Source organism: Filicampus tigris, chromosome 3 (genome assembly GCF_054856515.1).
Source record: "Filicampus tigris isolate MCC_2025a chromosome 3, RoL_Ftig_1.0, whole genome shotgun sequence".
NCBI classification, from domain to species: Eukaryota; Metazoa; Chordata; class Actinopteri; order Syngnathiformes; family Syngnathidae; genus Filicampus; species Filicampus tigris.
In genome coordinates, this window is record NC_141219.1 from 13,570,893 (window position 1) to 13,594,931 (window position 24,039).

The 24,039-nt window shown below is 39.2% G+C and overlaps 1 protein-coding gene across 1 annotated transcript; it reads right to left on the reverse strand.

Annotated features, from left to right (window-relative positions):
* Window positions 1–202: 202 nt before the first annotated feature.
* tspan15 (tetraspanin 15) lies at window positions 203–18,322 on the reverse strand. The gene is made up of 8 exons (XM_086026877.1): window positions 18,124–18,322; window positions 12,842–13,027; window positions 12,565–12,639; window positions 11,832–11,927; window positions 7,470–7,583; window positions 5,065–5,115; window positions 3,321–3,437; window positions 203–1,686 (listed from the first exon to the last, which is right to left on the reverse strand). The coding sequence occupies exons 1-8, from the start codon at window positions 18,211–18,213 to the stop codon at window positions 1,519–1,521; spliced, it is 897 nt and encodes a 298-aa protein (XP_085883003.1). The 5' UTR covers window positions 18,214–18,322; the 3' UTR covers window positions 203–1,518.
* Window positions 18,323–24,039: the final 5,717 nt, after the last annotated feature.

Below are 24,039 nucleotides of genomic sequence, written 5' to 3' on the forward strand. Positions count from 1 at the left end.
ATAACTACATAATGGCAATAATAGGGGATCTTATTTGTACATAACACCTCAGCCCAACGTTTTTGTTTGAAAGATTCAAACCGATGTTTACATTTTTTGCAGTTTAAGCCAAGCGACTCAAGCTTGTATTTCAGCGGGATGTCAGAAATCATATAGTGGTCCTCCACTCCCAAAAATTAAAGTCAAAAACTACACAAGACAGTTTACCTCATTTCACTTCATTTTCTGCACGCAAACTTGCATAGATCATTATCAAATTACATATTATACACACCCACCATTAAAATTCATTGGAAAGCATATAAGCCAAACAGGAATAACAACTAGAAAGGTTCAAAAACAGAAAGCAAAATGAATCTTTTTTTTTTTTTTTTTTTTAAAGCTTGAGTACAATCTAAAATGGACTGATGGAGGACTGTGTCATGTTATGAAGGGTTGATTTAAAATCAACAGAGGTAAAATTGGAAAAAATATATATGCTGGAAAAAAACCCAACTTAAAATTCAGGAAACAGTCACGTTCACATCAATTTCAGTAGTACGTCAAAGGCACATTATTCGGTAATGAGTAGCACATTCAGCCAATCCCTTCATGCACATTCTATCTACAGAATCTATCAATGTGCGCACGGATACGCCTGGCGCTTCATAAGTACACTTTGTTATAGTTCAGTATTCGCCAAGTGTGGTACTAGTAGTATGTGGTAGGTAAAAGAACTGCCTAAATACAGTATAGGTCAGTTGCATTTAACTTTTACGTGAAACACATTTGCATTTCATCTCTTGTTTGTTTTAAAATATTCAAGTACATTTGTTTTATCTTTAAGTACACTTGAATTGAATAATTACGGTTATTTTGTTTTTAATATTTAAGCACAATGTTAATGTTCAAGTTGTGCATAATGTGAAAGTGGTTTGCAATAATAATAATAATGGTGATACTTGGGGAGCTAAATTGTAATTGTTTGAGAACCGCTGTTGCAGTTCAATCCTAAAACACGATGTTGAATATTTATGATCCCTAATACACTTCATCTTAGTCGCTTAAAGATAACTAGAACATTGGCATCAAGTGAAGACAACACTGTGGATGTGCAATGGGGGAAAGTAAAAAATTGCAAAAGGAAAATGATTTAGCATTCCTACAGGTTCACGCAATAAATATACAAAAACATTTTTTCATTATGATCCTGAGATCCTCGGAGTGTTTTCGGTTCTAGGCTCACCTGATGAGATGAGCATCTTAGAGGCTGTGGCGCTGCATATTTGTTGAAGCCGTATGAAATATGCATGACCCGCTTGTTGCTGCAATGAGAAGTGAAGGAATACTGTATTTCAAGGGGTCTGGAGGTGTTGGGGTAGAGTGTCAATTTGTTTAGCGTATCACTTTGCGGTGCTTATCCCTGAGTGGTGAGAAGAGAATCAGTTCTGTAGACTTGATTTGATTTGAGTCCAAGGTGAAATTGTTTGTCTGATTGAGGGCTTTCAAGTGAACAAAAGCTGCCAGCTTGCTGCGTCTTCAGTCAATCTCAGGCATACACTTAAACCACTTGGCCATTCGGCCCTGCCTTTTGAAATGTCTGCGTTGCGCGTTGGAGTCCAGAAGGCCGTCCGTGTAGTGACTGTACTGGCTGATGGCGTCTTCCACTCGGGTGATGTACAACCAGCCGATTGCTACGCCAAAGAACTAAAGGAAACAAAATGAAGTTTGCAGAAGGGTATTTTCTATTCCCAGCACAGTGCAACACAACATCTAATCAAAGGTCTTCCTAAAAGAGTGGAAGCCGTTTTTAACATTAAACGCTAAATTAACCCAAAAGATAGAGTAGTTCCTTGAGATATGAGTTTAACTCGTTCCTCGACCGTACTTGTAACGACAACACACTCAAATCATCATCTCCCATTGAAATGAACAGAGATGCCATTAATCAGTTCCGGCCTCCACAAAAATAACAAAAGATAAATGTCGTGTGTTTTTGTAATGAGAAAAACAGCATTCTAGAATATCATATGTAAATCAAATATTAAAGAATGACAAATAGATTTGGGGCAGATTAAGACAGATTTACAGATACCCTGCACTGGAGAATCAGTTTCACAGTACAGCAGGAATATTCGTCATTATTTGGAGGGAATGAAGAATATATGCCTGTGACTATTGTTATACCGCCCTGCCTGTGTATCTTGCAGCATCGTTTGTGTTCAGATTTGTGTTGCTTATCTCGTATCTTGAAAAACGTCCAAGTCTGGTCACTCATATCTCAAGGTACCACTGTATCTACAAGTTGAATTATGAATAGTCAGAATCAAACTGTAGACATCTCAACCTAAAATAACAAATACACAATTCAGTTAGATATGTGTCATTCACCAAGGGGATGGCAAAAGTCACGTCATTTGTCCGAGGCAGAATGCCATTGTGGATATCGGAAATGACCGTTGTGGAGAATGTTTAGTAGCTTCCATCTGCCAATATCCGACATTTAGTTCTTGACTAGGCAAAACTGAATTACAGATATCCGCAAAAAACACATATCCAGTCAAGGCGCTAGCTGTAAAAATAACTTACCATAGTTATGGCTGCAAAGGGGACACATGGCTAAGTCTCCATTTTTAATCCTTAATTAAGTCATTTTGTCTTGGGAGAGGCAAGTCACAGGTTATCTCAAGTCAAACCCTATGATAAGTCAAGTCACCTTATTCATGTGTGACCCGCAGTACCTGGTCTTCAAAGAGAAGTCCAGTAAGATCAGATAATGATATTATTGGCCAAATGATCAAATACGTCATGTCGCAAGTCCCAAGTTTCAAATTTCAGTCATCAAACAGTTACTCAAGTCGACTCGAGTCCATGTTGCAATGCATTTTTACAAAAAAAGTGTTTGGCAGTTAGAAAGGACAAATACTAAAAAAATATATAAAACATTTTTAAAAAGTGACATTTGAATAAAGTGTGTATTTTTTGTGCAACGTAATGAACTGACCAGTCAAACTCTATTGAAATGCAAAAGAGTCAAAAATGAAACTACTGAGCATGAAATGCATTTCACTAAGCAGATGTTTGTCAGTAAAAACTGGGCTGGGGGAAATTAAACGCAACCCCTCTTAGTCATTCCTCTGCTTTACACAGACTGTTGAATATGGAGGCATGTTTAATTTCAATTTATGTGCGCCAAACCTCCCCAAAAAGTTACATTTCCGACCGGAAGTTTTGGATTTGGGAATGCAGGCTTCCCCTGACTGCCACTGTGTAAGCACACAATGTACACACAGTAAATGAAATGAAAATATTGATACAATGTAGTGCGCGTGTGTGTGTACCTGCGGTAGTAGGATTCCTAGCAGCAGTCCTGCCATAATCTTATAGTTATCCGTTAGCCAAATAAAGAAGGCGTCGGTACAGCCTCTGATGTGGATGATGTCCATCAGGTCCAAGCGCTAACGAGGCAGTGACGGAGGAAGAACAACCATACCAAAGGAAAAGAACATCAGACGAGGAAGACAAATATGCAGATGATTCGGTACCTTATTATTTTTACCATTAATCTTTTACTCTTGTGTGTTTCTTAGGGGAGGATTTCCTTTTTTGTATCGTTTGTGTCCTTGAGTTCAAGAGAATTTATCGGCCCGCAAATACAAATCCCCTTCATTAAATTTGCCGTTTGGCAAATTTGGATGCCTTTTATGGAAATGACTTTTTACAGTTTTCTGATTGGCTAAAATGACCATGGTTCAAGCACCACCTGTTACACCACATGCCGCTTTGGCATATAATTGACATCCCGCAAATACATTTTAATGAGAACAACATTGTTGTTTTTCACACCGTGGTGATCATTTACAGAGAGTTCAGAAAAGTTGCAGGTAACGTGTCACAAAAGACCATTCAAAGCCAAACTAATAAAAAGTTTTCCCCTTCGAACATGCTTTCCCAGCCCTCTCTGCCACGCCTTCACGCACTCCTGGAAGGATTCTTCCGGGATTCTTTGCAGCCACAGTCATCTTGATGTTGTCCACATTTTCAAACTGGGTCCCCTTGCTGGCCATTTAAGCTTGGGAAAGTCTTCATTTAAAAAAAAGACATAATATAAAATAAAATAACAGACTGGTGAGCAGGGAGGTTGCTCCGGTTCAGCGGTAGGGCAAAGTTCTTCTCGGGCAGGAACTGTCAGATGCTCATGGGATTGTGAACTGGCGTGTTAGCATCTGCCTTGATTTGTCCTGCCTCAACTCACAACTCTTCTCACGCACTGGCCTCCCTTCACTGGCTCCCAGTGCATTTCAGGGTTCAATTTAAGATTCTCCTATTTGTCTTTAAATCATTAAATGGCCTCGCCATGGAGCTCCTCCACTCCTACGCTCCTTCCCGCAGCCTCAGGTCTGCGGACCAGGCGCTGCTCGAGGTGCCGAGGACCAAGCGGAGCCTCAGAGGGGATCGAGCCTTTCCTGTTGCTGGTCCTTCCCTCTGGAATGACCTCCCATTGGTTGTTAGGCAAGCCCCCTCTCTGTCCATTTTCAAAACCCGGTTGAAGACACATTTTTTTTCTCTGGCTTTTGATCAGACCTGAAATTTTCGGCTTTTTTCCGGTGTCAATTGTACGTAGTGTTTTATGTTAATTTATTGGCTTTATTTATTTATATGTCATATTATTTATATCGATACTTATTAATGTGTATCACAGCCTTTTATTGTTTTATTTATTTCTATTTATTGAATTGTTTGTAAAGTGCTGTGTTACAGCTCTAGCTGTTATGAAATGCGCCGTATAAATAGAATTGTATTGTATTGTATTGTATAGTCTGAGATGCCACCAATTGACCAAGCAATTCTCTGTTTGTCAGAAACAATTTGTGGAGAGCAAAAGATATTGAGCACATTTCAATGAGAGTAAATACAGGTGCAGTGCTGCCGTGACACCGGAATGCTAAATGCACTCACTGCATGACTGCACACCGACTTTTTGCCGTTGGCTGCCACTTTTAGATGAATGCTCCAACAAATGCAATATTGCATCTGGAAATGGAACACATTTTTACATTCATCCGTCTCATTCATTGGCCTTACCTCCTGTTCCAACACCTTGTAGCCACACAATGTGTTTACTACTTCATTTGGCTAGAGAGGAGAAAGGAAACAAGGTAGAAAATTAGAAACGTTAGAAATGAATGTGACAAAATCTTGCAAAATACTATGCCTGCCACAAAGATTCAAGTCAATATCCCCAAGATGAACTCCTACCAATCTTGCCATCTGGCACAGAAGAAGAGATGAAGGGTTGATGATCCAATTCATCTTTTTTTTTTTTAACCAATTTGCATTTTGCTTCTACGGGCTTTAATCATTAGATTAGTTGGATCACTCTGAACATGAAGACATGATTTGGTGGAGTGCGGGGCAAAATAATATTGCATAAAATACATTAATCTTCATTGAACAATTCCATAACAGCAAGGGGGAAAAAAAAGACTCATAAAAAATGAGAAAGATCAAGCACACGTCACATGAAATGTTACCCTGCTAGTCTCAAGTCTAGAGATCAAACAGAGGAAACTGTACTAAAGGCACATAATTATGTCGTAATGGATGTTGAAATGATTCTAATGTACCTGGGGGCTGAACTTGAGAAGAGTTTCACCTTCAGCCCCTTCTCCAACTTGCACTTTATCACAATGTGCATTTATTCCCCTTTGCTATTGAATGTTTACTTTATGCTTGTACTTGTTGAGACAAATACTCAATCGCTCATCAATTGAATGACTGCAAAGCAAAATTCTGAGCATGGACAGAAAGTGTTAGTGTGCAGGCTTATGGCTTGTCAGCCCACACTTGACATTTGCGTAGGAGTGTGAAGACATTGCAAGTATTGAACTTGCTCATATCAACGCCCCACAAGGAGATACTTGGGCAGATTTGCGGTGCTCCAGACTTGGGGCTCATATGTGCTTATTATCTACACAAATCACTCGGTTGGGTGATGAATTTCCGGACCTAATGTTATCAATTCAGCATTTCAATTCACTCTGTCATGCCTGCACAGAGAGCAGCTGCGCACACGCCCTTTGAGTCAACGTGTGCGAGTGCCAGCTTGTAGTAACAGATGGGATGAATTTCCATGTGCTGTGTGACTTTCATTTATTACTCTGCACATGATGGTCATTTGTGCTAAGTCTCAGGGTCATGAAAACCAACTTTTTATTTGGAGAAAATAAAAGGAAGGGGGTGGGGATGGAAGTAATGGCCTTGGGCGTACCACAGAAACTTTGGGAAAATTCAAGCAGGTAATCCTATGGAGACGGTGTGCCCTGCTATAGCTGAACCTTTGGACCAGAACGTGGAGTAATATGAGTCGAAATACAAGCAAACAACAAACTGTTCCTTTTTTTTTCCCAGTTTAGCTGCGGCAAGTTGTGGTGTTTATATTACGTAAACGGTGTCACATACAATTTGTTGTTTTGTGCGGGCAAAAATAGTCTCAGAGTGGGTCCTGCATGGCAAAGGCGTACTCGCAATTATGATCCATGAGATGCATTTGTAACAGAACTCCCCACTATTATGGCCATTACTATAATGGTGTACGCAAAGTGAACCACAGGTTCACCTTGTAAATATACATGTTCAGGGAAGATGAAATTATACTCTTTATGGCCACTTTAGGTAATGTTAATGGCCTGAAATTAAACAGGGGTGTCAACTCTCTAATTTTCTCAAGTCTGACCTTGGCTTCACGTGAACCAATTCCTTTCCTCGAGTGGGTTTGATTTCCAGTCACTAATACAACGTGACCACCATAATTGTCTGCCATTAGTGTCACTATAAAACATGACATGGATTCACAGCAATATATTGACATGGCCTGGGTAAAGAGAACAATGGAATTAAGTCTAAATTGATGGTCATCACTTTAAACTGCTTGACCATCCAGTGAGACTAAAAATGGCTAAATGTGAATGCCCCGGCAGCAATGATCCTTTGATACCAAATCTATCAAATCAGTGGGGGGAAAATTAAAGCAACTTGAAGCTGAATGGTCGGCCCCCACACATTCTCGCCTCACCAAACCTGGCCCTCTTTGCAAAAAGTTTGGACGCAACTGAAAGCATCTGTACTGAAAATTAAGATAGAGAGTACCTCAACATTTTATATAAAACAGTCAACTACGAAAAACGGATCCCTCAGGAATAAAAAAACAACGAAAAAAAACGCCTTAAAATGTAAACATTTACAAGTGAGTTAAGGACGTTTACAAACCATTTTGGTCGGGGGCATGAATTAATCACAGATTGTTACTAATCACAGGAAGGCTTGCTCCCTATCCCGCACAAATATCGTATTATGGGTTTCATAAACGGAACATATGGAAAGAGCATCTGGCAAAGAAACCCATTTCACATTTCTGTAGTTTAAGCACATTGTGATGTAACATGGTTGTGTCATGTTGATAAAAATCTGTCAACATAAATACTACTCACCTTAGTGATGCAGCAGGTATAAGGCACTCCACAGGCCAGCGGACCCCGAGCAGAACAGTTGTGGTACAAGTTGACCGACCAATCTTTATACATTTGGCCACCACAGCATTGAAACTTTTGAGAGAAAACACATGCCAGAGAAGGTTCAGTATTCAAAAGAATCAGGAACAAAGTGACAAATGAGAAGACAAATTGTGAGCAGAACTCTTCAAATGTACTTGGCACATACAGTGATATTCTCCTATTTCTCTCTTTGAGTGCATTATTCCTTTTTTGGGGTAACGATTGACAGAAATTACTTTTAGCAGTTAACACATGCTGTACGGACTGAGGCTTTATCAACCCAATGTCGGTATAAATGACTCAACCAGCAACATGTATGATTCAAGCTACAACAGAGAATTCTCCCAAACTGGAATAGAAACTGACACAGTCCATAACACAGCCCAGAGTGTCACCTAGCAAACTTCTACAGTTGGTCAGGAAAAATAGAAAAGCACTTATCAAGATCTGTCAGTCAATTAGATGGACAGAGAAAATGAAATATACCGAGTCAATTCTAGTTTGGTGGAGACAACATAAAAGACGAGACAAATTAAATAGCAGCGTTTGTGTTGATGAGGTCACCCACTATGCGACTATTGTCCTAGTGGGGAAAATCGAGAACAAACTCCGCAAATCGAATCAAGCAACAATCGTGACACCTGCTGACTTTTTGCACATAGTGACTTTGCAGCACATTACAAAGCTCTTCTTTTTTGCTCTTTTTACCAGATAAATATTTTATCAGAAGTGGGGAAAGTGAGCTGAATAGGATGTAAGGAAGAACAAATGAGACATAATGTCACCGAGAAATAAAAACAGCTCTTAAAAGGATGGGAGGAAAAGAAAGGAATAAAGTGCGATTCACTTATCCCGTGGTGTGATCAGTATGCAGGCGTGAAGCAAACGTGCCATCAAGTTATTCTCTAAACTCATCCCTCCTCACAACACTATTTTGCTTTGTTTGGTGTTTTGCTTAAGGGGAACACACTGACACATAAAGCCAGAGTGAGTTATCTATCTCTTAAAAGTAAAATCAACACAACCAAGACTGAAGTCCCTGAAGAATGATTGGACAGTGTGTGTTTGTTTACTGATGGAATAAGACTCTTGCCTATTGCGCCATTCACAGATGGATTACTCAACATATCCTTTACTGGGAGATAATCCTCACACATGCCTCTGCAAAGGGAATAAATTCGTTTTTAAAGCACACTAGCAGCCCACCCGCCTGACAGGCTGATTGATGACTGGCCGTTCAATAGCAGCCGGAGCGACTAATTTAGCCCCTAATTGCCCGCCCGGGCAGCATGTTGGGTATGAAAATCCATGTTATCCCTGCCTTTGTCAAGTCATTAAGTCAAATGATGACTAAAATACATTCAGAGAAAGTAGAAACCTGTTGTTGCTGCCATTTTAATAAGTTGCATACAAAAACATGTTAATTGGTCGGGTTTGTATGACTTTAAGACCCTGTAAATGAGCCAATGAATGTCTTGTAAATTTGACAACGCAGAGAAGAATATTGTTAACAAGCCTGCCGAATTTGAATTAGAAAAAAGGGGAAAAAAAAGCCAAGCATGCCTTGTATAATGAGGCTTCACAGAATCAGCTGAAGCCGACCCTCATCTGTCAATCAAATACGTTTTTTAGTGCAGTATGCGCTAAAGTGTCGGTAGCAGGCTAAAAGGGTGTTTGACAATGGGTTCATTTTCCTTGGAATGTTTCTGTTATGTAGGGTGACCAAACGCCCTTTTTTGCCCGGACAAGTCTACTTTTTTTTTTTTTTAACACCCCATCCGGCCATCCGGGGAACTTTTATAAATTTGTGAAAATGTCCTACTTTAATTGTTTTACTATATGTATGAAATTGCTATAGGAATAAAGCTACCTTGGCTTGCCTTCCAATTACAATTTTAGAGTAAGCACTTTGAATGTTTTGATAGTATGATGTACGTTTCTGTCATATTTGTAAATGATAATGTGGTGAATGTTGCCCTGAAGCTTGATGTAGAAAAGATTTTAAAAATTGCAATTTCCATCAGAAATAAAAAAAATCGCAATTCAATCTTTTCCCGAAATCGTTCAGCCGTAGCTTTAAATAATATTGGTAAAACAAAATAGATGATATGATTAGAAATAAATATATTTTATACTTTTTTGAAATGTATTTCAACTCAAAAGGGTATTTCATCAAATTAACCATAAGTGATAGTCTCTCGGCAGTAAGGCGGATACAGCCACTGTTTTATTATTCTTATCGCAAAGGATGCCATTAACCCGAAAGTCTTGTGGTCTGTGTTTTTCTTAAATAAACATTTAAATGCTTTTCTACATTTAATGGACTTCAACCAGACTGGCATAAGTAGATTTGCTATCAACCTTTAAATCAATTGTTCTGCTGATGAAAAGCCTTTGGACAAATACTGCAAATTATAGACCTCAGAATTGATCTGAACTGCATGACGGATGAAATCCAATCTGAGTACAGTATTATCATCTTTGTAAAGGCAGAGACAGCCCTTAAACACTATATTTCAGATTGCTCTAATTGTGACACCCCGTTTACACGTCAATCTGTGATGTGTAAACCCAGTTTGCGCATGCAAATATAGTGCAAAGGAACCACTAAAACGGGCCTACAATGAATAACAACGCAGATTACCGTCTGTGCATATGAATGTACTTGTTCCTCACAATGTTCCCAACGTGAAAGATGATGCTGACACACGAGTCCGTATGCGCACATTTTAATGAGATGGTAATCGGACAGTTGTTGGAGGAGGACATTCTTAGTGAGGGCTACAGACGCGGAAGAAATAGATTGTGACGAAACAATGCAACTCGACAGGGCAATTATTGTGAGCTGTTACACCTTAAGTACATGGACACAAAAAAAAACAAAATAAAAAAAGGATCAGTCCAAGTGATGAATGGATCATCCCACCCACAATGAGGCAGCCAGCCTACTCTGACTCACTTTGCAGACTACGCTGATGAATCAAAGGTTCTGCAGCACATGTGCCTGAACCAGCAGAAAGGCAGACCACATACCGCATATACTCGGACCACACTTCTGATTTACTGATTCAATTCACATTTTTTTAGAGGCTTTTCTATACGACTCTCACTGCAGTGGCAATACAAAGGCTTGTGACTTTTAATATGCGCATCTCTTGTGCTTCTTTTGTCTTGCTTAATGATCTGTTTACATCTTTTTTACATAGACCATACACTACTTTGTGCTAGATTGATTTGAATATAAAAAGTGTTGTGTAAAAAATGCAATACATAAATGACATCCACGGCCTACAGTAATAAACTTCAAAATATGCACGATCATTGGATGTCACACAATGCGGACAATGAAAATGACTCCACATTATTGAAGGTCTTTGCTACAATGCTGTTTTTATGGCTTTTTAAAAATTATTACTTTTATTTTGGCCATACAACAGTACTCCCTTTTGAAAGCAGAGTAAAGTCATTTTGGTTTTATACAGTATGCGTGTGGCTATTAATGAGACCTATGCTACTGCATGTATTACAGTGGTCCATCGTTTATTGCGGTGTTACGTTCCAAAAATTACCTACAATAGGTGAAATCTGCATAGTAGAGGTTGACTTTTTTGGAGTGGGGGTATTCACACTTCTCGTAAGCCATTATGAATCCACCCCCACCCCAAACTCACGGTTCACAGCCTTCCGTCGCTTTTTACGCTTAATAATAGACACGAGCTGGGGATGAGAGGCTGCATTCATAAATAAATGTGAGCAGAGTGCGCTCTACACCCACGTCAGCTAATAACTACGTTAAATTTGTTCTTTTATCTTAAAATGACTTAACTAGAATCTCACATAGCATTGAAAAAGTTCTGATTGTGTGTTCTTTTTTTTTTTTTTTTTTATAAATCGCTAAGATTATTTGTAGCATTTTCACCTTATTTGAGAACAGATGCTGTGAAGCAGCCTTGCTAGTTCTTTTTCAGTGGATTTCTTTTGTAGCCTGCCCAATCTTAATGCATGAGGCGTTGCGGCCGCCAGATTATTCATTTCAATGTGCTTTGATAGAGGATGGTAATAAGATCTGCTTCAGGTCATTTAATGGCGCAGAAGTGTGGAATACTTGGAAGCAGGTACAGAGTGACAGCTGCATGTAATCTTCCAAATATGCAAAAAAAAAAGCATCGTGTACCCAACCAATGACTGGTTCGTTTGTAACGCTCGTTGCATAGCAAGACTGTTTGCGGAGTTTTATTATAACCTATGCTTCAATGACTTTTTGCTTTGATGCACGAGCACATGAAAATGTAAGTGTACCTTTATCTGGACGAAATCCATGATGTTTTTGAAGTCCAAGTCATCATAGTAGTTAACTATGCCTCTTCGTATGTTCTTGTTTAGTAAATCCACTGTCTGGACAAAAAGGCAAGGAAGAAATCAAACTCTTTGGACATGGACATAGGGCAGGGGTATTAGTGACATGTTTCAATCATTGTGCGAATTGATGCCAGAGCGGAAAGTTTGTCTAGGTTCAGTATGCCCTGGTTTGTCAAGGTGACTGACCCAATCAAGTAGAAATGGAAATGTGACATTTAAATAGCCCACATCTGCCAGTTGCAATCTGGCGTGGCAGGATCACATCGGGCTAATGTGTCCAAACATCCGGAAAGAGACAAGAAAGTTCGGCGTGGGAGCTTGTTCACATGGTGCTTTTCATTTAATGTTTCGATTTATTTACAACATTTATTTCGGATACATTAGGAAGCCTTGTCAGCAGTGTGTGAGCGCGCATGCGTTTGTAGTCCCTGGAGAGTTCTAGCAAACACTGTTATAATTTGACTTAACATTTGATTTGATAACATCACAAATTAGCAATTGTATTTAACTGGCATGCATCACACTGAAATGTTGTGTTTGAAAAAGACGACAGTTTGTGGTGGGCAGTAAATGTGCATGATGCAGTTAACCACAGAAAGAACCCATGTCATAGTCAACAATATAAAACAAATTGTAAAAAAAACAATTGCCTTTTTTTTTTGTAAACATTTACCTGGTTACGGAACACTAGTGCCAAAATTCCTCCCAGCAACTCCAGGATGAGACACACCGCCAGTGTGTACATGAACTGTGTCAAACAAAACAGCAATCAACAAGACATCGTGTACCTCACTATGTTGCCCTGGTTCCCATGATACGTCTTTATTATCAACACCTAAACCAGTGTTTAACTGCTGACATTTTTAATAACACAAGAAAAACTCCAATAAAAAAATAAATAAATAAATAAAAACTACCTGTGCGGGCGAAGCTCTTAGCATACTACTTACCACCTTGAGCAGCACCAGATTATCCCGGAGTGATGCCAAGACACCAATGAATGAAACGATGAACATGACAATCCCCAGGAGGATGAGAATCAGAGCAGGGGCCAGAAACACCCCCTCCAGAGTCTTGTAGCGCTGCCTCTCCACCTCAGCGTATATACCCGTCGCCAGGATGAAGCTGCCTATCAGCTGAAAACACAAAAGACATACACCTGAATTAGTCCAATAGACGTAAATGTGTTCAAAGTTTGTCTTTCTTCAGTGTGTGTGTGTGTCAGTGTGTCAGCCACTCATCACATGTGGGATTACATAACCAAGTAAATATTTGGTTATCGGCCTATTTCTGAAGCCTGTGAGTGAGATGTTCTGCACTTGCGCCCCACTATTACATAACACTAGGTCTAATTTACATAATAAGCCCCCCCGCCACCAAAGTAGAAGCTCCAGAGTGAAAGAAGACCCACTTTGAAGCATATGCTCAATCCTGTCATGTTTAAAGCCAAAAGGTAATCAGAGCTGTGGTGTTTGCCAACAAATTTACCAACATAAGTTGCTAAACAATATTATGTAGATATTTGTTCAAGAACATTTGAATTATCCTCTAAAAGGTTGATGACTTGAAAATTGGGTTGATTGTAAGAAAAATACCATTTGCATAAGCATTTGGAAAGCGGTGTAATATGTCTCCTTTAAGTGGCAATCACTAATGCAGTCAAAGATAGTATCGCCCAAACGGTGGAAACACAATCTCATTCCAAAAAAGAAGATGTGAGCAATTGAAACTTCCCAGACTGGAAATAACGTGGAAAGAATTGAGCAACGGAAATGTTTTCTTACTCCTCAGTGGCCCAAATGTGATGTGGGAGTTGAGTCGCTCTTGAAGCTAGCCGGTCAGTTATGAAGAAGAGTTACAGTCAAATTATCATCTGCATTTAAACCAAACTAAGGTAGACTTCAAAAGCAGACCTTTTGTCTTTGCTACAACAAATTAAGTGGATCAGTTGTGTTTTGGGAGTGTTGGATAGATCACCCCCATCAACTAACTCTTTCTTAAAAGGGAAAAAAAAAATGCTTTTGCAAACAACAAAGAGAGTTCAAATGTTCTCAATGAAATCCACCCATTTTCCATAGTGTTTGTCCTCATTAGGGTCGCAGGTGAGCTGGAGCCTATCCCAGCTGAGCTGCCTCCGGCAAAGAGGCGGGGCATATCCTTCCTTGACTGGTTGCCAGTCAATCGCAGGATAATTAACAAGCCTCGAAGGCAAACAGACACTTACATTTAGGTCGTCACAATCCATCCAATACAAGAAAACAAAAGTTAAATGATCCTGAATTATCAATTGCGCAATATGTTCATGAATTGTGGTTGTAGTTCTGTAGAACTCATGGTGTTTATTCTAATATTTGTTTATTATGCAAACAAAAATATTCAGTTGGTTTACACCAGATGGTGCAGGAATAAGGTACAGTACTTGTTCAATTCTCAAGCTGCAGATCAGACACTTTGTCTTGAACATATCTAACCCATTAAAGCCAAAAGCGCCTGGTTCAACAGCTCCCCAAAGCCTAAAGTCGTCTTTGGAATTACCCTTGAAAACCCGAAGTTTTCCCAGAAATCCAACGCCTACAAAATAATATCTCAGTCCCTGTAGAACACACAAACATAATTCCAAAAGATTTTGAGACCTTGGACAACTGGCTTGCACAAAGGCCCGAGTTTGTTCATCTTTACTGTTTCAATCGAAGATGTAAAAATAAAGTGTCAGTGTAAGAGAAGCACTATTTTTAATTTTAAAAATCGAGTGGTGATTACCATCCTCTATTTTGTTACAAAGACGTCGATGTTGTCATTGTCTACAAACGTATATCCTAACCATATATCACGTTCGACTGGTTCTACTACTATATCACTGACGTTACTCATTTCAAAGCTCCCGCAATCGATGGCGTCCGCCATTGTGACTCGAAAGAATTCCAGAACATCCTCTGCGGGCTCACGACACCGTCACGTGTATATTCTGATGCATTTCATTGGTTAAGAGAACAAAAATTGGATGAAAAAAAAAGAAAATGACGTATATGCTCTCCAGGCTTTAAGGGTAGAAAGACGGTTATGCACTGCCATCCTTAATGTGTTAAAGTTTGCAGTAGCTGAATCCTCTCCTACAAGTAGGGCACCGACCTTGTCAACAAGTGAGTAGACCAAGCTGATAAATTGAGCCTGTAGGCGGTGGCCTTCATCTGAGACACGTCTTCACTACCTTAGGTCGGATTTCATTAGGAACACCTTCAGTCATAGCAAATGGGAACATGGCGACATGGCGAGTGGGATTTTAGGGTTCCTTAACCGTCTGTCACTCCATTGACAAGACAATGAAGCAAAATGATGAGCAAATGTTACAATACAGTGCTCATAAAAGTGGATAGTTTTTAAGTCTGTGAGATTTGTGTCAAGGATAAATGAAATCGCTCCTCACAAGAACAACCTCCAGTAAAATAGAAAAGGCCACCTGGATTCAATTTCTGCCAATAAGGAAACGATGGGTGGAAAAATGCCACGGTTATCACCGTGATACAGTGCTCATTAGGAGACTGAACCAATTGTCAGATTTTGTCTGGTGTGATACATGCACCGCCTCTTCTAACACGAACAAACACAGCAGCCTCCTTGTCACACACCTCAGCGTGATGACCATGCAAACGACACACTATTGTCGCCATCCTCGGAACAACCCATCTCAGGCTTATACTCCAGCATGATTATGTCAGTCTGAAAGCATTTCAAAGACACAGGCTAAACGTTCTTTTGCATAGATCACAAAGCAGACGCATATTATGGAAGACATGTTGCCAATACGCTTCAAGTGAACAATTTGGGAAGGACATTTTCTGCTCCTGCATGATTGTGAGTGACCCAGTGTACAAAACAAAGGCATGCCTGGGTGGAATTGATGTGCAAGAACTTGAGTGGGCCACACAGAAGCCTGACATGAGATTTTGAATGAACCTAAAAATGGCGTGTTCTCACAAACACACTCTCTACTGTCTTTGATTTATCCACTTTATAAGTCTACCTGTATAATGTTGGGAGAGCAGACAGTGACATCATATGAGGAAACACAGAACACAATGTCGAAAGAAGGCGGGGAGGGAAAATCCTTATTTTTACTTTCGATACGGACGACCTTCACCAGTATGTAAAGAAATGTATAACAAAACACTGCTGGGGCATATTGTTAGTTCAAATGTTAACACAAGCGTTGGAGTCTTTACTTTGGTCTGCTTTTCCTGAAGGAAGTGACAATATGACCTAAAGTGCTCATTACTGTGTGCAGCATCCCGCTGAGATAAACCACACTCCACGGAGACCAAGTGTAGCAGGAACGAGAAAGCACAACACCAAGAGCGGCCATTAATCTGTTTCGCCTCCCTTATCAGGAAAGCATTCATTCGCCATAATATACGAATTACTGCAGCACCACCACCCTCCTCCTTCTCTTCTTCCTTCAAAACATCTCACATAGGCACAGAACATTAAGTGTCAATCAGCCATCTGTTTCAGCAAAAATAGCCTGTTAGGTTGTCTTTGAAAGAATACAGCTGCAGTCTTCAGCACCAAACATTTTTCTTTGTGTGGAAAATGAAGCCACGAGGGTGCTTTGTGATTTGAAATTCATCCCAAGGTAAATAGCATCAAAAGTCATTGAAAGTCATTAGTTGGGCAGTCGGGTATCTGTCTTCGTGACGTTCCTATTCCAAGACAATAAAGTTTGAAAACTTTGAAAGACTATGAGCCAATAAGTGTCTGATGCTTTAAGAAAAGACTAAATTGAGGTTAAATCTATTCAAAGAATGTCAATACTTTTATGCAAGAAAACAGAAGCCAAAAAATGTGAACCCTGATGCTGACTGTTCTATCAGATGTTACCAGCAGCGACACCAAAAGAATGACGCTTTACTCAATTTTATCACGTTTATATTTTCAATATTCATAATGTAAAAAGCTGTAAAAACCCTTGGAAAACGATCGACTATAAAGCGCAGATTTCCACAACATTGTGGAAATGGTGTACTACGATACAGCGGGGGATCAGTTAACAGTACTTTTAGCCTAAAAGCACAAATACTTCAGTTATTAGACACACAATAATAACTGATATATTCACTGCAAGTTCCTCTGCTGTGTGAGAATTGGCCACAGGGGGGCAGTAGTTATAATAAAGTCATGCAGAAAGAAATGGAGAAGAATTTCACAACTATTGGAATTGACTCAGTAAGGTGCAGCAATATTAGTCATTTTTCCCAGGACAAAAAAAATATATGCTTGCACTTTTATATTGGCTGTCTGCATGTGTTGCTGCACCATTTGTGTTCAACATTCCATTGCTTCAAGCATCAAGAAGACCCTGCCGCATGGATACTATGCTTTAACCCGTCTTGTGTTTTTTCCTATAATGAATCAGCATTAAGATAGCAACTTTAAGGCAAAGTTACTGTGTTGTTCCACTGGGAGAAGGATTAAAACAAATTGAAGACTCTTTTTTTGAAGAATTGTTCACGATCTGACATACTGCTGAGAAATGAGTCGCGTTCGCTGCCACCATACATCGCTCATATTTCATCATGTTTGCGTTCTCACGTCAAAGCAAAAAAAAACAAAAAAAGTGATGCAGTACAGTTCCACACTACTGCAAACTTGGAAGCTTTGGAAGGTTAGGCCGGGTGCACTTTTATTTTTATTAAATGACGTGTTAACGAAGAATACAGTTATTACATAGGCTTCTAGATTGAAAAACGCCTGTTAATAAAAGCATAAGTGCACAGTATCTTTCCAAAAACCCTCTAGAACCTTAATGACTGTCAATCAAAACTGAAATCTTAGTAAATACGTGTATAGAGTAAATACAAATACACGTCACAAAATAAAACAAATGCATTGGTGGACGTCGAAGCAGGTTATACGAAAATGATGTAAAAAGTCGAAGCGAGCAATATCTCCTTGCGTTTAGACTGAATTGAAGGTGATAGCTAGGTAAAGGTGTAGTGGAGGGCGTGGCCATGTTCTTGTGGCGAAAGACAGGAGAATAATTCACTCGTTGACTACTTCTCGTTCTGAGTTGTCGTAGTTTAAACACTTTTATCAGCTTTCGTCAACTTTAGTTTTGTCAACGCAGCGTCACGCCGACTCTCACGCAAACATATGGTCTCAGCAGCTCGGAAGTTTAGAAAAAAAAACAGAAATACAAGCAACACGCGCCCATTCAGAATGACAAAAATATACTCACCCACCAAACGATGGCGTAGGAAAAGAGGATAAATTTGAGAACCATGTAGGAGAATCTGTGACAGTAGCGAGTTTCGTCTTTGTTAGACATCGTGGTCTCGTTGTCCCGTACTGCTTTGTTGTGAGTGACCAGCTCACTTCCGCCTTGTAGTCCTTCTGAACACCTGCAGGCGCGTGCACGCTATTCTACTACACTGGGGCGCGTTCGCGGTCGTGGCAAAGTTCGCTCAAATTAAAAAAAAAAAGAAAAGAAAAAAAAAACTTTTCACACTTGTTTAATTTGTAGTTCTTTGTACCTTTGAAAAAGGGATGTCAAACTTATTTTAGCAATGATTTCGATCGTTTTGTTTGTGGAACCAGTCTGCAATAACGTAATGATTTGTGAATAACTACATATGACATCAGAGGTCAATTCAAATAGTTAGTTGAACATATTGTTCATTGTGTTTTATTGTTATTTTTGTAGGAGATAGGGACCTAAAAATGCTTGCGGTATACATTTTTGCAATTTTGGGTCACAAATTGCTTGCTGAGAAATGAGTCACGTTCACCGTATGTTATGTTTTTAACATAAAACGGAATAGTCATAACCTATTAAACCAAACAAACAAATGTATTTATAAAATTGTTTATTCTCTCAATATATTTGTAATTGTAAATCTTTAAAACTGCTCAACCTGACCAACTACATAACATTTCTGTGTTGAACAGGTAGTGATAATTGTGGCTTTCTAGCATAACTAATAAATATAGTTACTCTTTTCATTTAAATTTCACATTCATAATTGTGTGACATTGTGGTACATGGACTTCAGTTGGCGAGTACAACATGCTTCGTTGGACAAGCTGCAAGCAGCAGTAAAATTACTTTAAAAACAAAAACAAAACAAGAGTCAAAGATGTATCGTGTCTCTTAGGCACAAATCACAGTGAACAGACTTGAAAGAAGTTGGCAATCCAATTTTGTCTTTTAAAAGCAGGATGAGTACACAGGATCAAAAGACACAAAACTGGTCATAAACATGTGAGCGTACAATGCAAAAAAAAAGGAAGTGGAAAAACACTGCAAGAATATACGTATGGAGACATAAAAAAACAGTAATTGTACGACAGTGTTTTGACATCTAGTCAACAAAGCAATGTAAACTCATAAGTGATACTTTAATGTAAATCATTTTCATGCTGACATGTTTGTGAGGTGCATTGAGGCAGAGTCTATGATGAAGACTCCATTCTAATCCGGTTGACTTGAACCTTTTAGCTCCTTATCCTGTTCTTCAACATGCTCTTGTCAAGGCCTTGTCACTAATAAGTAATATTATCTGACTGGGATACATACAAAACATGAGAGGTGAAAAGTCAAAAGATACAAAAGTGGTCCTAAATATGAAAATATGCAGATACAGAAGCCAAAGACAAACGACAATATTCCCAAAAGAAATCTTTGAAGTCTTTCACATCCTGCTTGAACTGAACGTACATTTTGAATGTAACACATTACATGTGTATGATTCTCCTCAAGTGGAGGCTGCACTTCCTGTTCTCAAGGCCTTATCTGACAATAGATTTGTCAGCATGTAAAAGTAGTGCTCATACCGTCTGCACAAAAACAATCACAAAGGGAAAAGAATGGTTAAGCTGAGGTCAGCAGTCCCAATCTCGATTGCATTGCTTCTCTGTGCAAACACATCCCAGCTCATACAACAGATAGTAAAGACAAAACATTTAAGTAAAAGATTGATGGTTGGAATAACAGACATCAAGTTGGCAAAGTGACAATACCCAAGACCAGAGCAGCTTGTAGGAATACGTGTCAAATATGTGTGACTGGCATCACCAATATTTTTTTTGTTACCTTCTTGCTGCAAAGCCCAAAGAAAAAACAGGTACTTACCGGTATGCCTTTTCAAACATTTATCGATTTTTTTCGTCTAGCAAGTTTAAATGGAAATCATCCCTTTAGTCTGCAAACAATTGGCAAACATACAAGTCAGCAAAAGCATCACCAGCATAGTCTCAAGGGCGGTTTTTCATTATTTTACTGACATTCCAGATGCAATTTTTCTTAGCAAATACACAGGGAAAAAAAACAAAAGCAACCTCCCAAAATACTAGACAGGCATTATAACGACAAATCGATTAAGACACAAGCATTGCTGCCTTTAGCCTTCCTTTATAATCTTTGTGTTGGGTGTCCAGGCTCACTTTGTGTGTGTGTGTGTGTGGGTGTGCGTGGGTGTGGGTGGGTGGTTCGGTGTGGGGGGGGGGGCGTGTGGGCTTGTGTGGGTGGGTGTTGTTCCAGGGACAAACAAAAACATAACAGCAACACTTCTGTTGAATTCAAAGAACAAAACTTTTTCTATGTACACAAAGGCCTATCTCCCTCAAATATTGTTCACAAATCTATCTAAATCAGTGTTCGTGGGCACTTCTCCTTTGCCAGAATAATTCATCCATCTCACAGGTGAGGCATATCAAGATGCTGATTCGACAGCATGATTATTGCACAGTTGTGCCGTAGGCTGCCTACAATAAAAGGCCATTCTAAAATGTGCAATTTTATCACACAGCACAATGCGACACATTCCGCACAATTGGGATGTTGACTGCAGTCAGTTGGCGGCTAGCTAGTTTGTGGCTAACGTTAGCAACTAATGTTAGCAGTGGGTGTTTATTCCATAAGTATGCATAGAAACAGCAGTTCATGAAATTCATAGGAATTGTACTTTTCCATCGAAAAATATATACAGTATTTCTAAAAATACCTGAGCCCTGAGCAGCTGCGATGTAATTTTCGGTCGACAGGAAGTGACAAAATGGCCGCAACCGAAATGTATAAAAATGGGTGGATTTTGCTGTTTACCTCATATTCATTCCACAAACGCAATATTATTCAGAATGCTGTGTTTAGGCTAGTGGAGACTCATAGAACATATTTTTGTAAAGATTTTTTTGGGGGGGGTGACTTCTACTTTAATGAGGACAAGCACAATAGAAAATAGACAAAAATAAATTCATAATTCAATGATGTTTAGTTTTCACCATAATAAATCAAGAAATTGTCAAATGTTCATTCTTAATGGGAAAGGAAAGCGGCTAGTAAGATGTGGATCTTTTATTTTTTATTTTGATGAGGAAGGCAATGACAGTCAGTTGCAAATGATCAAACTTCCCAGCAAGAAGTTGCCTCTCACCCCCACAATCAGCATCATGCGGCATGTTCATTTTTTCACAGGCTGTTTGTCCACAAATCAGGACCCAGCAAGGGAAATTGGACTGTTAGTGGTTGAGGATGAGTGCTGTGGGAGATACTGCAGCTCATCAGATCGAACAGCTAAACATAGATGTAAATTGTAGTGCAATCACAGGATTGCGATAGGTGATATCCTATCTCAGCTTGACCTGCAATTAGTGTCCACATGTTCACATCATTTTGTCGTACCTGTGTCATGACCCTCGACAGAGAGACAGAAATTGGTGTATACATCTTTTTTAGTGATTTTTGAATGCTACATCTGGCCAAAATGGAAGGAAGCAGTTTCATCAAAAACCTTCCACAAAAGTGTCACATTACTGATGAAATTTGCTTTTTTTGGGGGGGTGGCGGGGGTAAATTCTTGCAGCTGACAGTCGTTCTGTCCAGTCTCCTTCAAGATTGAGCATCAGTCTTCTTCAGTATTGGTTTGTGTCTCATGCTTTTGATGACACAAGCACCCTCGTGCTTTGTTTTGTCATTTTTCAAGCCCCTATACAACTTCTTAAAATATACACTACACACATGGAATTAGATTCTTGACTTGTATAGATCTCCTTTTTTAGATGAATTAATTCTAATTTGTTCCATGTAAGTCTCTATGGAACCAAATTTCTTACTGACCTAAAACCTTATAATCAGCCCAAAAATATTTTTTTCTAGAATATGTTCCCAGCAGGCCCACTAGTTGAAACACGGCATTCTGATGAATATTGCGTTTGTGGAATATGAGTCACCTGTTTCCTGAAGCTGAGCCGTGATTGGTCGTTACCTGAGCCCTGAGCAGGTGTGATGTCATTTTCAGTCGACAGAAGTGACAAAATGGCCGCCCCCTTTTGGATTAACGCTTATTCCATAAACACAATATTAATCAGAATGCCTTGTTTCAACTAATGAGCTTGCATAGAACATATTCTTGAAAAAAATATGTTTGGGTTGACTTCCCCTTATGCACTTTTCACCTAGTTAGACACAACTTGCAAACATATTTTCACCCGCTAAAACACATTTTGCACTCTGATGCACCTTTGTTGCATAATGGTAAGCACGTGTAACAAAAGTGAAACGTTTCAACATAAACACTTACAGCAACTCACATTGATCACAATTGTGGCTAATGATGTGAAGAAACCAATATAAATCAGTTCAGTGAACACTGGTTGTTGAACTTTCCCCATGGATAGAGACAGGGGAGGCGTGACAAAGATGAATTATTTCAAATGAAATACGGGCAACATTCATAGACCATATTTTTGTCCACAGTTTGCCAATGAGTGAAAAGGGAATTAATGTAGCGAGTGCAGCCCAACCTAACCAGATTTACTGTCCACCATAGTTTGAAGATACAGTACATGTCTACAGTATGACTGTGTGCAGTGCTGTCCACAAAAAGGTGTTTAAAAAAAAATCAATAAATTATCCCTGCAGAGGGCTTGGTCTTGGTCTCTGTTAATTATGGCTAGCGTTGGATTGTGGCCTCTTTATTTTCATGGTGACAAGTACAGCACATTATACACTAACTCATTAGGTCCTTATTGTTCCGGATTGAAAAAAAAAAATCACAGGCCAGATTGCTCAAACATGTTGGAAGCGAGCAAAAACAGTGATGTGTTTTGACAACACGGCAACTGCTGACGTGGCCTTGTCCAGTGTTTGCTCTTTCCATGCGTCGTCTCGCCGGCTCGGTTATGAGAGGATTTGGCGCTGTACAATTGAAGCATATCGCGACTTACTATGGTCAATGTGTGATGCGATTCACGTGTAGTCGCAGATTCCTGCTGCCAAGCTGTGAATGAGCACAGTTTGGCTGGCTCAGTCCAGGGCCGTAGCTAGTCATTTGGATGCCAAAGGCAAACATAGTCAGCCAGAACCCCCGCCCCATAATCCCCTTTAGTTCAACTGGGACAAAATGTGAGTTATGTAATTTAGGCCACTTGTTTAGGCCACTACACATGTGTAATTGATAAGAACATGCATCAATATTTAATATAGTTTACCTTTTATACTCACATCTTGGCGATTAAACGTGCATGTCACGCTTCACTTGAACCTATTTTAATACTACAAAATAAACAAAATTCAAGCCATAGTTTAGGAGCAATTATCATTATAGAGGAATGATTATGTGCAATTGAACAGGATGCAGAAATATTTTTTATTCTATTGCATTATACTACACTGCAACAAGTGTAACACTTGATCTAATTGTAAAAATATGGACATTCAGACAAATTCATCTGGAAATGAGTTTCTGTTGGTTTGCAGTTTTGCAATTGGTCATTTATTTTGAAGTGAAGTATCTTATTTTCTCTATTGTATTACTACTTGCTCTTTAACCAACCACACATAGGATTTATCCCAATGCTCGATTATACGTTTGAATTTTCAATAGGATACTCGAGTACTTAAATATTTCTTAGCTGCAGCCGTACATTCAACTCCCCTGTTGTGTTGTCATATATTGCCATGTTATATTTTTAAATTGTTAAATAAAATTCTTGCATCAGATCCCTGGGATTAATTGGAGCAAAAAAATGCTCCTCAAAATTCCAAAATTGCTACTCAAATGAAGTCAATGATTAGCAAGTTATTTCAAGCCTTGAAGTGATGTCTACATTGAGCACTTTCATAACAAAAAAAACAACAACAAAAAATGAAAAACAT

What these genes read in the sequence shown, in the direction of transcription:
- tspan15 (XM_086026877.1), bottom strand. Translation starts at nt 18,213, where the DNA reads ATGTCTAACAAAGACGAAACTCGCTACTGTCACAGATTCTCCTACATG. An exon ending in ATCTGGTGCTGCTCAAGGTG is followed by an intron (nt 12,640 to 12,841) that starts GTAAGTAGTATG and finishes TGTTTGACACAG; the next exon opens with TTCATGTACACACTGGCGGT. An exon ending in TAGGAATCCTACTACCGCAG is followed by an intron (nt 1,687 to 3,320) that starts GTACACACACAC and finishes TGTTTCCTTTAG; the next exon opens with TTCTTTGGCGTAGCAATCGG.